The sequence below is a fragment of the Leucopleurus acutus genome (assembly GCF_964270905.1).
Source record: "Leucopleurus acutus genome assembly, chromosome: 8".
NCBI lineage: Eukaryota > Metazoa > Chordata > Mammalia > Artiodactyla > Delphinidae > Leucopleurus > Leucopleurus acutus.
Genome location: NC_139151.1, coordinates 104,946,064 through 104,960,746, shown reverse-complemented (window position 1 = coordinate 104,960,746; position 14,683 = coordinate 104,946,064). Strand labels below are relative to the sequence as shown.

Here is a 14,683-nt window from a genome sequence, read left to right as displayed (position 1 = left end):
TTGTTGTCGTTTTTTAATACAGGTATGGTGTAGCAGACATCTGTTAGTCTCGCATTCAGTATGGCCAACCCACAGAAATGAAAGTAGAAACTCAGTGAGCTTGTGCTCGCTCCTGCCCCCGGGGCTGACACCCTCCCACCCCCAACAGCCTTTGTGCTGCCCACCCGTGCCCCCTCCCTGCCACGCGACTCGAGCAGAACAAAACACCACCCCAAGGAGAAACCCTGAGTGCCCTTTCATCAGCAGTGGGTGGGATGAAATAAGACACCGTGTTTACCTTGGGTGGGATGGAGAAGCCAAGCAAATCCAGACGGTACAGGGGCAGCGCGTGCACCCCTGGAGCCAGGTCGGTGCCCACAAAGCTCTCCACCAGGCGAGACAAGAGCGTGCCGTCCTTCCACAGTCCCCGAGGTCCGGGCCGCATCAGTCAGCATCCTTGAGACAAGCGAAGGGCGCCCTGTCCTCTGGCAGTGCTAGAGTCCTGGGGAGAGCACCCGAGGACAGTGTCTTCTGAGAGGAGCTCCCAACAGAAAGGGTCCCTGAGGAGGCGCGCAAAGGCCAGGCACAGCAGCCCTGCCGTCTGTCCCAGGGGCACTGCCGACTCCACTGTCCTTGAGGGCTAGGTCTGCCTCGGGAAACCTCATGAAAGGTTTCCACACCATTTACAATGGAAAAGTAAATCAGAAATAAGGCATTAGACATTTGATTTTTTTATTTCCATATGCAATGTAATGTTTAGGCACGCTGCTTGGGATGCTACTTCTAAAAAAAATCGTTGGCCATTTTTCAGAATATCCTTTTGGTTTTAAATACTGGTCAGGAAAAACAAATGATGTAAAAATACGTGAATAATTTTCTATTACAGAAATGAAAAACTGATTTGCATCTAAAAGTGCAGGAGGTGAAGTAATTTAACCCTTTCACCAGACAATATGGCAATATACAATATATTGCTTCAGCTGTTTGAGAAGGCTGTGATGTATTTTTATACTGACATAGAAAATTATAAATTACACTGAATTAGTATCCATAATCACTATATATGTACACAAACCAGTTCTTAAAAAAAAATACACTGGTTTAGAATTTACGAGTGAAAACCTCACAAGGTACAGTAAAACAATTAACATGCTCAGGTGCCGGATTTTGATTTCTAGTTTAAAAACACTAGCCTGTAAAATGAACGCACTCTAATTCCATTAGCAGCACGAGCATTTTCCCACTGACTTGCCTAATATGATTTAGATACGTGAGATACGCAGATTGCTCTGAAACTTTCATTGGTGTTGCTTGTTAACAAGGTAAATTTTGGTGAATGGGTTAAAAGGCAGATGAACAACCAAAACAAAACAAAAAACAAAAACAAAAAAAAACCCAAACCACAAGCCATGTACACTCCAAATATTCTAGTGTTTCACCTGTAGGGATAATCAGTTCAAGCAAACAAGACTTTACCAGAACATATGGCTTTACAATAACATCGATTTATCAACTAAGTTGTAGCAATAAATACTTAATCTCTACCAATAGACTTACATTTTTTGATCCGCTTTAAACAATACAGAAAACAGTTACCAATCAAAAACTGGTTATAAAAAGAACACCAAGTATTTCTTATTCAAAATCACTTTTGTAAGTTAGAACAACCAAAATAACACTTAGAGGGCATCTCAATCCTATAACTCCTCGCCAACCTGGAAGAAAAATGAATTCAGAACTTTGTACAAGGTGAAAAATGTATGAAAACTGCCTAATACTTTGGTCACACTAATAATTGTCAAATAGTTATGTTTCAAATACAATAGATCTGTGTATTCACTTTTATAAAACTATTCTTACAGCCATTTTAACTATAGTATTACTACTATTATTACATGGGTGGCAAGATCTTATTTCACAGGCTACCCATTATTTAGAACAATACAATATAAACATACGCAAAAATTCTTGGTATTTGTCAATGTGCAATATTTGTACACTTCTGGGTTTCTCTGTACAACGTCTTAGACTCTAGAATATAAAGGTTGCTGGTCCTGATCCCTTGCAGAGTGAGTGCAGCAGCGGTGGCTCGGTGGGCTCCCGACGCAGCCCCGGACCCCGCACGGTGGCGCCTGCGGTCCCCGGTCAGCAGCAGCAGCAGCGGCAGCGGAGCTCGCTCATCATACGGGGCCGTTAACCGCCGCATCGCCCGGCATGCTCGACTGCTCAGTCCTGCGGGGTGAGACCAACTCCGTGTAGCTCCCCGAGGGTGGGGAGCGTTTATTTGAATATTGTCTACGCAGTGCCTAGCACAAAGCCTGCACTCAGCAGTTACTTCATGAAATGCTTCTTAAATGCATTTTCCTAAAGCTCCAGAAAATCTAACTGAACAGCTCTAAGCTTCAGCTCCGGTGAACTAAGCACTTAGCAAGGGCTGCAGAGGAGCGGGGGCTCCGTGAGACCCACCACGCCTCAGCCTCTCAGAAGCACAGGGACAGACTGGTCAGTGGTCCCCGAACCTTCAGGAGCTATTTGCTCATCCCTCCTTCAAAACAGCTCGTTCTCTGTTCTGTATATTGCAATCCATATAAAATTTCACTTGATAAAAATAGGATTTTGCTACTGGGGGCTGGGGGTGGGGAACGACAAAAGTTTGTAAAAGGACCAACTTTGAGAACAAAGGTGTGCACTTTAACACGTGCTCCCCCGAAGCAAACATCAGGGGTGATGCTGTGGGGGGCGGGGGTGGGGGAGAGGGGGATATGAAAGGAACAAAGTGGTGACAGGGTACCCAGGACCTTCCTGCCGAACTACAGTGTGACCTACGTCTTATGAACGAGACTTGGGAAAAGATGTTTAGAGCTGAAATTGGGAAGCACAAGCACTCTTGAACCGGCACTCCAACTTTACAGAGTGCTCCAGACCCCTGCTAATCCTAACAGAGACCCACGAAGTTAGCTCCACTCACACAGCAGACTCTACCTACATTCCATGGTGTCTCAATGTATCACAGAGACACAGGCACCAGCATTCTGGAACCAGACACAGCCGGGCACATGCCCTGCCTTCGCCACTTACAAGCTGTGTCTTAACCTCTCTCAGCTCAGTTTTCTCCCCCTGTAAAAGGGGGACAATAACCCCCGCCCCTGCAAAGAGGTAAGTATACAACGTATGCAAGGTACCTGTTTGCACACTGCTGGCACAGATACCATGCATACTTAATACTGAAAAATAAAATTTTGTGGCAATGAAAAGCTCTACGTGCAATAGTGCACATCTGTCAACCTCAAAAATAATATTTGGTTGTGACAGGAACCATCTCGGTAAGACTGCATACAGAAAGTCCCAAATGGCTATCTTCATTGTCAACAGTGCCGTAAGCTTTTAGAATGCACATGTGACACATCAGAAAACCTACCTCTGTCCCCGCCAAAACAGCAGCTCAGATGCCCCGACTGCCCTACCTAAAGTGGGACTTCTATTCCTTCATCCAGCTTTATTTATTCTTCATGTCCCTATATGTTATCTGTGGGGTCTGTTTCGCTACTGTTTTATCACCAGGCCTAAACCAGTGGCTGCTGCACTCATATGTGTGTTGGATGGAGGAAGGACAGGCAGACAAGTGATGCCCACTCTTCTCCCACTGGCTCTCCCCACCTTTCTCCTCCACTGCCTGAGTCCTGCAGATCAGGAGAGGCAGGGCTCCACATCCCAGATGTGTCTCTGCACGAAGAGCAAGTGGGTCCCCCGAGGCAAACACTTCTGCACTCCAGAGCCCAGTAACCGATCCCACAGGCTGGCTGTATCACTCATGTCAGAGAAACCAAGAACACACTCCAGGAGCAACGACTCCAAAGTGGGACAGGTTAGATATCTTGTAGGCAGCTCTCCATATAAAGGAAATTTACAGGGAGACACTAGGGAGGTGACAATGACTGCTTAGGTTATTACACCTACAGAGGACCTTTGAAAAAACATACCAAACCCTAGGCAAAAAAGTGACTTGCCCAAACCCTTAGATGCACAGCTGGGGCTGGCTCCCCTGCAGCCGGAGTGCCATCCCGTCTCCTCCTCCCAAAGCCACCACTAGAGCCAGCACGCACAAGTAGTTCTTATAATTAATTTGTTTTGTACACACACACACACGTTTTTAATTACAAAAGCAAACCCCTCATCCCAGCTGTAATTTCCATGAGAGAAACAAAAGCAGGGTTTCCTACACTATGAACATACAGGTTTACTGACCAGTGAACAGAGAGTGCCCCCTGCTGGCTCCCACTGGTTACACTACCCCTAAAATGCCTAGATTTGGGGGCATCAGGTGAGAGGGAAAGTACTTCTCGGAAATGGCTTTAGAAGTTACTTTATTCCTTATGGAAGGAATATACAAACTTGGATATATTTAATTAAAACAGTTCAGTCTGCGCAGCACTGAGCGAAGGTCCTTGTGGTCCAAGGGCAAGTCCTGAACTTCCCACACAAGCTCTGGAGCAACAGGAGGCCGCCCTCGCCCTGCCTGCGGGGCTGCACACAGCCCAGGGTGGCCCTTGCGGGCTGGGGCTCTGGCTAGGCCTGTCCCTCCAGACCACGGGCTCAGTCTAAGCAAAAGGTGACTAGAGGGCTTCCCTGGTGGCGCAGTGGTTGAGAGTCCGCCTGCCGATGCAGGGGACACGGGTTCGTGCCCCGGTCCGGGAATATCCCCCATGCCGCGGAGCAGCTGGGCCCGTGAGCCATGGCCGCTGAGCCTGCGCATCCGGAGCCTGTGCTCCGCGACGGGAGAGGCCACAACAGTGAGAGGCCCGCGTACCGTAAAAAAAACAAAAAAAAAGTGACTAGACAGATAACGTCACATTTCAAATCTCTTGGCTCTGGTGGTGGGATTTTCACACTTCATCCGGACAAGATAAATATTTTGCAAAACAAAACCAAAGAGGGACTCATCTGAGAGTGGAGAGCATTTAGCCACACATGTGAAAGGGTCTCCAGGAAAGCCCTCCCGTGTGTCACGTGGACACATCTGTGGGAACCGGGCACTAGGGAGCCGCTTGTGTGTGCCTGGCAGCTGGGTGACTATGGCACTGAGGGAACCCAATCCTGGAAGGGCTCAGTATCAGCCTCAACCTGGTGCCTCATCAAGAAAAAAAGAAGGGGGGGGGGGGTGGGGATATGCCAGCATGAGAGACCCTTCCAGCCCAAATAATTTCTCAAAGAGCCAGTGATGTTACTGAATCTCCGAAAACCAGTTAGTTTTCAGTTTCTGCAGTAGGAGATGAACTGTTACGTCTAAGTTCTCAGCTCAGTCACCCTGATTACCATTCGGAACTGAGAAAATGCTTCTGTGCAAGTCACTGAACACCTGAGGACAACGGTAACGACCCCCCACCGCCATACCAGCTTCCCTCCCAGCTCCCAGGAGACAAAGCCAGAGCAGGGCCCAGGCAGGATGGCCGGAAGCAGGTGGTTACCTCTGCTCTGGGCTGCTGCTGGGGGGCCGGGGGGCTGCAGACTTCCCCTCTGCCGTCTCCAGGCTCTCCGCCACATCTTTACAAGCAGCATCTTGAGAGGTAGACAGTTTTCCTTCCTCACTGCAGTAAAGAGGACGACAGGCAGCGTTAGACGCCCGACGCGGCAGCACCGGGTGGAGGAGGAGGGCGCATGCACTTGGCTCTGGAAGGCATGGCGGCCATGGATCCAAGCCCCGGGGCTGAGCATGCTGGTGGGTGGGGGGGATCACAGGGACCACAGACACGACTGGGAAACCATGGAAGGGGAGGATCACACACAACTGGGAGCTGAAAGAGGGACCATGTAATGCAGCTGGTGTCTGGTAAAGCATGGTCCCCCATCACTGTACATACCGGTAGGATTTCAACACTCTGAAGCCAAGTGTGCAAAACAGAAAAAGAAATGTACAAGAGTTTCAGAATACTCCTATAAATGAGGTATTTGGGGGAGTAATATGTCCACGACTGCACATAAGCAGAACTGCAGACTCGGTGAAGGTGTCAAAGGAACCTGTTTGAAGGAATGAGTCTTTAGTTCAAGATTTCTGCCTTCAGGGCCAATCCCCCACCAGCTTGCTGGCTGACGTCGCGTTGAGCCACGCAGCCTGAGCCAGGGTGAGCTCCCGAGCTGCCCTCTGACTGCGTGAGAAGGACAAACCATGAGGGAAAGAGAGCCAGGAACAGTGGCCAGAAAGGTAAAAACTGGTCCTGAGGGGTCACAGAGAGGCTTGGGGAAACAAAACATGAAAGGATGATTTTCCCCTTAGATAGAGCTCTTGCAGAGAAAGACAAGGAGCAAATGCTGTCAACTGTCTGTGGGCGGGGAATTTAGACTTCTGCCTATCTTGTGTCTGGCATTCCCACTTTGACACAATTCAAGACGGCACTAAATTGAGCTTAAGGGCAGCTAAAGGTTCCCTCTGGGACAGTCCATCATTCTTAGTGTGGGGTCCTGTCCCAGATTTGCTTAGGAAAAACCTCACTTTAGGATGACTTCTCGGTGGCTTTCAGACGGGTCTGGCAACTTACAAGGAGGAAAGTGAACGGAAGTCTAGTTCATTACTCCTCCTAATTTATCCCCATTCTCCACTCCCTGCCCACCAAAGCAACTATCCTGATGTGTTCAATACATGTTACTTTCATTCTTGTGCGTGTATTCTGAGACACATCACTGGCCTGGAACCGCACACCTCCCTGCATTTATCTCTGTACCAGCACAGTCTGGAGGGCCATCTTTTCCTGCTGCCTGTAGCACAGCATCCCACGGTGCACACCTCCCGTTCTACCGCGTTCTCACAGCGACCGGTGCCTCTGTGCACAGGGCTGCAACGCTGCCACTGCCTGCTGGGGCCCCAGTGGACCTGCTGGGACACTTCTCGGGGCTCTACACCCAGGAGTGGAAAATGCTGGTCATCCTTCCAGCCAGTATGCCCACCAGCAGGGCGACACGACTCCTGTGGCCCCAGAGCCCCACCAATACTCAGCATTTCCCACCTTTCCAATTCCTGCCAGTCTAGTAAGAGGTGTCTGATATGAATGAGTTTTGAGTATCTCTTCTTAGTTTTGCCCCTTTGGGTTTCCTTGTCTGTAAACTGCCTAATGATATTTTTCGCCCATTTTCTGATTTGCGTTTTCTACATCTCTTCCTTACTGGTTTGAATGTTAAATGTTAATTTCTGACTGATTTACAGCTGTAAGCTCTCCCCCCCTCAATTTGCCATCTGTCTCTTAATTTTGTCTACAATACTTTATTAGCCAGAAATTCTTAAATTTGATGTAATCCAATTCTATTCTTTGCATGAGGTTTATGCTTTTGGAGGTTGCTTTTTTTTTGAGGTTGCTTTGTTTTGTTTTGAAAAAGAAGTCCTTTTCTGTCCACAGGTCAGGATACACTGCATTTTCTTCTAACTACCATGAGACTCTGGCCACATCACTTAACTCCAGTATATCATTTTCGTCATCTGGAAAGTGCGAGGATAGCCATGGTACTTATAGGGTCCTTGAAAGAAAGAAACGAGCTAACACGTGAAAAACATCTGGCACAGCGCCGGGCACACAGGAGGCGCTGCACGTGTGCTCTCACCCTTCGTGCTCAGGCTTCACTGAGTGAGCCCGCCTCCGTCACCTGCTGCGCCATCCGCCTTGGGACTGAGCTCCCTCTCACCACAGTGGCCCCTTTAGCTATCTGTGTGCTAATATTACACTGTTTTAAGTATTTTGACTTTGCAGCATGACCAGTACTGCCAGGGTAAGTCTCTTATTTAACCTTTCTATGGCTCTCTAAGCAATTTGGGAAACTTTTTATTCCACATGAATTTTAGAATATGCTTATCAAGTGTCTTAAAAATCCAACTGAAATTGTGACTGGGACTGCACTACACTTACAGATTAATTTGGTGATGGTGGGTGTCTCTGCAGCACCGAGCTGTCCCATCTCGTGATGGCCTTCACTTGTCCAGATCTTCTTCTGTGGCTTCTCTTATTAGCACTTTCGAGTTTTCTCTATAGATATCTGGGTTAAGATAATTCCTAAATAATTTATAGTTGGATGTATTTTGTGACTGGCACTTTCCTTTTTATTCTATATACAACCTAGTTGCCTATTACTGATGCAGAGAGAGGCTACTGATTTTTTAAATTGCTCTCTTACCTGGCAGCTTTGCTGAAATCTTACAAGTCTGCTACTGACCTAGTTGTAGTTGATCATTATCACCTGCAAATAATCAGTTTCATCACTTCCCATCTCATCTTTACCTATACCTCTGTTTCTTTTTCCTTTCTTCTTAACACTCCCCAGGACTGCCTATACAGTGGCAGTGACAATGGGCATCCCTATTTGCTCCTTCCATGAGAGTTAATGCAACTAAAATTTCTTCATTAAGTAGTACACTTTTTGGTGTAGTGTTTTGGTATTTAGCTTTTACCAAGTTAAGGAAATTCATTTCTCTTCCTGATTTGCTCAGTGTTTTAATCATATATAGCTTTTTTGAAAAGCTTCATCAAAAACATCAAATGACCTTCTTTCACTCTATTAATATGCAGTGAATTACACTGACAGATTTCTTGATGCTGAACCATCCTTGCAGTCCAGGGATAAACTCTAACTGATCATTATGAATTAATTTTAGTATACTGTCGGGTTCAGTTAGCAAATATTTTATATAGGATGTTTGCATTTAATTTGCTTGTAAGTGACATAAGCTGATCATTTTCCGTAATTATCCTTATTTGTTTTGGAATTAAGATTTCACTGCCTCATAAAAAGATAAAGGCAGCTTTTGCACTTTTTCTATTTTCTGTAACAATTTAGATAGGAATTAATAGATTAACATGCATGGAGGGACTTCCCTGGCGTTCCTGTGGTTAAGACTGCACTCCCACTGCAGGGGGCATGGGTTCCATCCCTATTTGGGGAACTAAGATCCCACATGCCTCATGGCACAGCCAAAACAACAAACAACCAAACAAACAAAAATGCATGGAATAGCACTGAATCATTACTGTCACTGACGCGAGGCTGAGGCTGACCCGTTAGTCTGCTCCTTGTTTTCCTCCACCAATAATGGCTTGTTTGTACTCTTTGTCAATTAAAAAAGTTATTATTAGATTGTGTCTCTTCCTTTGATATTAGGTTCTTCCTATATCCTGCTACTGCATGTTTCTTTGCTGGTTACGGCTTGTCTTTTCATTTTATTGTGTCTTTTGGAATACTAGAAATTAAATAAAGTCAAATTTATTAATCTTTCCCCTTATGGTTTGGCTTTTTTATGGTTAAGAAACCCTTTACCATAAAGTTGTAAGATACTCTCTTATGCTGTCTTCTGAAAGTTGTAGTTTTGCCTTTCATACTTATGTTGAGAGAGAGATTTAATCTTATTTTTCTCCAACATTGGATAATCACTATTTATTAGTCCCTTCCTTCCTCACCAGCTTATGTCACCCTAACACGTAAGTGTAGGGGGTCTGTCTGTCTATCTGTTTGTACAACTCTGTGCCTAGGTCACACGCATCATCTCAATAATAGTGAGTCTTGCTGCCTAATACCGTGAAGCCCCCTTACTTTACTCTCTTTAACATGATCTTGGCTATTCTTGGCTCCCCTTGGTCTTTCTCTGGGACTCTCACAATCTGCTTCTCCCTTTCATAAAAACTCCATTGGGATTTTGATGAGAAATACGTTCATTTTATAGATTAATTTGTTAAGAAATGCCAAAGATACCGTCCCATAGCAAACATGGTATATCTCCCTATTTATTTAGGCCTTTGTTTTTTTTCAGTCTTAGTTATCGACAACATTTAACTTTTCATTTAAAAAGGGGGAGGGACACATCTAAGACATCTTGTGTTGGCTTATAAGGTGCAATTGATTTGTGGGTTCATCCAGTAAACTTGTTAAACTTTCCTCATAACTCTAATATTTACCTATAGATTCCACTGGAATTTTTTATGTAGAAAATCATAACCTACAAACAAACAGTAACCATTTTATCTCTTTCAAATCTGTTTTTATTTATGCTGCATGTGCTAAGACCAGCAGCACAGTGCTGAAGAGAAGCAGTCACTGCAGGGTTCGCTGTCTGGGTCATGTCTTTGAAGGGACTATTTCTTCAAAATAATGCTTCACCGTTAAGAATAAAGTCTGCTGTAGACTTTCAGTAGACACTTTTATCAGTAGCTATTTTCTATTCCTAGGTTGCTAAATAGTCACAAACAACTTTAATTTTTATCAAATGCTTTTCTGTCTACCGAAGGTCCAAAGGGTTTTTATCCTTTTATCTGTGAATTACCTTCAATAATCTTTACAATGTTATAACATCCTTACATTCATGCGATACATCCTTGGTCATGACTTAAAAACACATTGCTGGATTTGGTTTGCTAGCTTTTAACTTTAAAGTGCTCTACATATAGACCCACATGTGAAATTAGCCTACAACTATTTTTTCTTTCATACTTTGCTTGACTTCATGAGTTGGGAAGCATTACTTCTCGTGATCTGAAAGGGTCTGTGTAAGATGGAGACCAGAGCTCTAAGCACTGGTTTAGTTGCAGTCTGTAGGTTTTTTTTGTTTTGTTTTTGTTTTGCGGTACGCGGGCCTCTGACTGTTGTGGCCTCTCCCGTTGTGGAGCACAGGCTCCGGACGCGCAGGCTCAGCAGCCATGGCTCACGGGCCCAGCCACTCTGCGGCATGTGGGATCCTCCCGGACCGGGGCACGAACCCATGTCCCCTGCATCGGCAGGCAGACTCTCAACCACTGCGCCACCAGGGAAGCCCAGTCTGTAGGTTTCCATAGAACTTTTTCATTACTCTTTCAGTTTTAAGTTTTTCATCTTCATTATGATTCCTTGTTGATCCATGAGTTTAGAAGTGAGGCTAATTTCCAAATATGTTTTTTTAAAGCTATCATTTTGCTACTGAATTCTGCTGACTGCATTATGTCTGGAGAAAATGATCTGTATAGTACCAAACCTTTGGCTTAGATGGTCCAAGCTTTGCAGCCTGCCTGTATCCAGTGCAATTCCTATCATGGCTAGAAATTGTCAGTTTTTTATACTCACGTATTTTGAATCCATCAGTGTTCTGAACCTACAGTCTTCTAAACACTATTAAAAGGGGAGGGGTGGGACTTCCCTGGCGGTCCAGTGGTAAAGAATCCTCCTTACAATGCAGGGGACGCGGATTCGATCCCTGGTCAGGGAAGATCCCACATGCCGTGGGGCAACTAAGCCCGTGTATCACAACTACTGAGCTCGCGCACCTCAACTAGAGCCCGCGTGCCGCAAACCACAGAGCTCGTGTGCCACAACTAGAGAGAGAAAACCACACGCTACAACTAGAGAGGAGCCCGCGCGTCGCAAGGAAAGATCCTGCGTGCCTCAATGAAGACTCAACGCAGCCATAAATAAGTACATAAATAATCTTTAAAGAAAACGGGGAGGGGGGGGGAGGACCACTTAATGAACCAAACTCCATCTCTTTGTTAAGATTCAATGAATTTAACGGAGATACTAGAAAGATGTCAGGCCAATGTCTGAACCCACATTTGAATCAAATTAAAGCTGTTAATATCTGCGGTCTCTGTCCCCTCTGCCTCCCCCCGCCCCTCCAACAACCTGCAGCTGCCAGCACACTGTAGCCCTGGTTACCTTTTGAAGACCGCGGTTTCTGTCTTGGCATCCACAGTGAGGCTCAGAGTTTCCTTCACGCCGCCATTCATCACTGTCTCAGTTACCTTGTCTGTACTTTCTGCATCCTCCTCTCCATCAGAGCTGGCTTCCATGGCCACACTGCCTGGCGCTGAAAAGGACACACAGCTGAATGTCACGAACATCTGTGCAGACCCAGCCACCCAACGTTACCTCTACTGCTTGAAGAAGAAGGAAAGTGACATGATCTGCCTGTTGCTGCCTCTTAGCGATGCCCACAGGAGAGAAGTTGCGTGGGTTCCCCACAGCGTAGGACTGGTGAGTCCCCCCCGTCTCCCCAGCTACCTGCACACCCAACTTTCTCCCAGTCAACTCTCCTGCCCCTCATGTTCTCCAGTTCCCAGCGCAGGACAGGTGGTCGTATATTCTACAACCACAACCCACCAGAACCCAGTTCATGGTTTATCCATGCACCCTTCTCATTCATCCTTCTCCTCTCACTTGTCCCACACTTGGGTCCTATTCTTTTCTTTTTTTAAAGTTACCTTTTTGTGGTTCCCTGTGGATTATTTCTTTGTTCTATAAGAGGGAACCATGGGGTATACTGGTTATGAGTGTAGGCTCTGAAGTCAGACTTCCTGAATTCACACCCAGCCTTACCACCTTACCACTTACCAACCTCAGAGCCCAGGGCAAAGAACCCAACCTATGCCTGAGTTTTCTTATCCACAAAATGGGGGTATTTGAAGCCACCTGTAGAACCGCTGAGGGACAAATTATGTCATCTATATACAGAATGTTTACAAAATACTAATTTCTGGCTTTATTAATTTCCTGCCCCTTGGGTCCTGTGCCCTCTACCTGTACCCTCATTTCCTTTCTAAGGACTGGCTTCTCTGTTTCCTCCACATACTATCCACGCCCACTCCTCGCCCCCTCACTAACCTCCGTGCTCTCCCCCCACCTCCCACGCCCCTCATCAGGTTGAAAATAGTTCAGGGCCTACGCAAGGAACAAGTGCATGTTTTGAAAAAGATAGTCACTGGATACCCTTGACCATTTCACCTATTCACAAAGGTGGGAAGGAAATAAACCACCAGAGAGCCTGAAATGTGCCCAGACATACACATATGCACCAAGAAAGCAAACTCCAAGGGACGAAAGAGCTGGGTGCAAGATGGGTTTGGAGCACACATGACTAGTTCTGGTTTTATTCACCCTGGGTGCTGTAAGCTAGGCCATTCATCCTTTCTGGGCCTGTTTCCTTTCCTGTCTTGAGGGAGCCGAATGACTGGTAACTTAGATCCCTTACTGTTCTAGGATCAGCATGCTGTGGTTCTGGCAAACATACACAACTTCTTTTCCTCAATAGCCCTGCTCACATCAGACCCACCATCTCATTTTCCTGGGTCCTTGGAGCCCCTGAACTTTTTTAAAAACCTGCTTTGTGGACAAAGACAACTTTTCCGATCTCGAAAACTCAGCATAAAGTTATAGTGTGAAGCACCACCAAAGGAGCGGCCCACAGGCTGTGCCTCGGCGCTCTCTGCACCCACCTTCCGGCTGCACTGCCAGCGCAGCCACACTGGGCGCCAGCGGGCCCACTGGCTCCGTGCTGGTCTCCATTTCCACTGGAGAACTGCTCCTTAAAGAGTCTTTTGTACTTTTACAAGAGAGAAAATTCAGAGGTTAGCAGTGGGAAACAGACGTCAGTTATCATTATTCCCAAAAAACCTTTGAACATCAGTTCCAGTTCCACTGGGGAGACACAGTTGGTTATAGACTCCAGTGAATGACACACAGATCTAAGCATGGACGGCGGCTTGGAGTAGCAGATGAGTGTGGGTGGGCCGATATTCTGCTAAATCAGCAGGGCAGTCACACAGGGACTTCTCAGAGGTTTCTAGACAGTCTCAAAATGCCCCCAGCCCCTCATGGTCACATAATCACCAGGCTCCCAGGGCTGGCACAGCAGTGTGTACACTGTACAATATGAACTGTATCTGCAGTGCCATTTTTACAAAAATCCTTATCACCTCAAGTCAAACTGCCTAGAGGGCCTGGCCCTCCTAATGATATTTAATGAGAAAACACGGCCTGTGCACAAGGGCTTGTAAAGGTAAACAAGATGCTCCAACAACATTCTCAAGTAACCAGAAGAGCAAGAGCTGGAAACCTGATTGTCCTGCACTGGAAGAGTCAGTGAAGTAATTCATCATATTTTGGAGATATTTTCCATAAATCTCACTTTTACCTCTGAATAACGGCTCGCTGCTATTATTAGAGGTGCTGTAAAGTTGCCTCTTTGGTTTGTCTGTAACGGTACATGCTAGTTCATAACAGTTTGTCTTCGTATCTTTTCCATTAGCAGTGACTGTTTAAAAGCATCACTGGTTAATGGGGAAAGCAACGAAGTCTTTCAAATGGGGTGCTGGAGATTGATTGTTTTTCAGTAGATGAAATAAAACAACGTTAATCAAATCAAAGTAAGTCTAACAAGACATGAAGTCCATGGTTAATACTCAAATGCTGACAATATTATTCAGGAAAACTTCAAAATGACAGGTTGCTGTTACTGAGAATTACAGTTAACAAGATTGACAGCCATACCTGTCACACCCCTTAATTTACAGCACTAGACCAGCTACAAGCGAAATACAAGCTCGTATTATCTATTCAATTCAAGATATATTCTGTATTTTTCTGTAATATTCCACACTGAGGTGTCTGCCAGGAATTCTTTGGCTTCACCTTGTTCCCAAGCCTGTCCCGACACCTTCATCAGCACTGTGCTGACTTGCTGGCCATATCTCCCCAGCCTACTTTGTTACGATCTACTCCTTTCCCAGTTCATCCTGGATGAAAGAAGGAGAAGGACTGTTCTTCTTGTAACTCATAGCTGTGTCAATCCCTCCCCCTGCTGATGCTCTATCTTGTTTAAGGCACTATATTCAACTTGGAAGAAAATCAAGGTGACCAACAGTGTCAACAACACCCATGGCATCCTCGGTTCTCCTGTGGAAAGCTTTAGAGAGCTGGCGCACATGCTCAC

At 45.9% G+C, this 14,683-nt stretch overlaps 1 protein-coding gene across 10 annotated transcripts in view; it reads right to left on the bottom strand.

Moving 5' to 3' along the window:
- Positions 1 to 205: 205 nt before the first annotated feature.
- The window catches only part of PPP6R3 (protein phosphatase 6 regulatory subunit 3), a 126,619-nt gene continuing 112,141 nt past the window's right edge, over positions 206 to 14,683 (bottom strand). For 9 of the 10 annotated variants that reach the window (XM_082845386.1, XM_082845390.1, XM_082845387.1 and 6 more), the window contains 4 exons: positions 13,188 to 13,294; positions 11,632 to 11,782; positions 5,445 to 5,564; positions 704 to 2,211 (listed from right to left, as the gene is read on the bottom strand). In XM_082845386.1, coding sequence (XP_082701512.1) covers positions 2,160 to 2,211; positions 5,445 to 5,564; positions 11,632 to 11,782; positions 13,188 to 13,294 — 430 coding nt within the window. In that variant the 3' untranslated portion in view covers positions 704 to 2,159. Of the gene's footprint in view, positions 482 to 703; positions 2,212 to 5,444; positions 5,565 to 11,631; positions 11,783 to 13,187; positions 13,295 to 14,683 lie in introns of those variants that run through there. The other variant, XM_082845385.1, reaches the window with a different exon arrangement.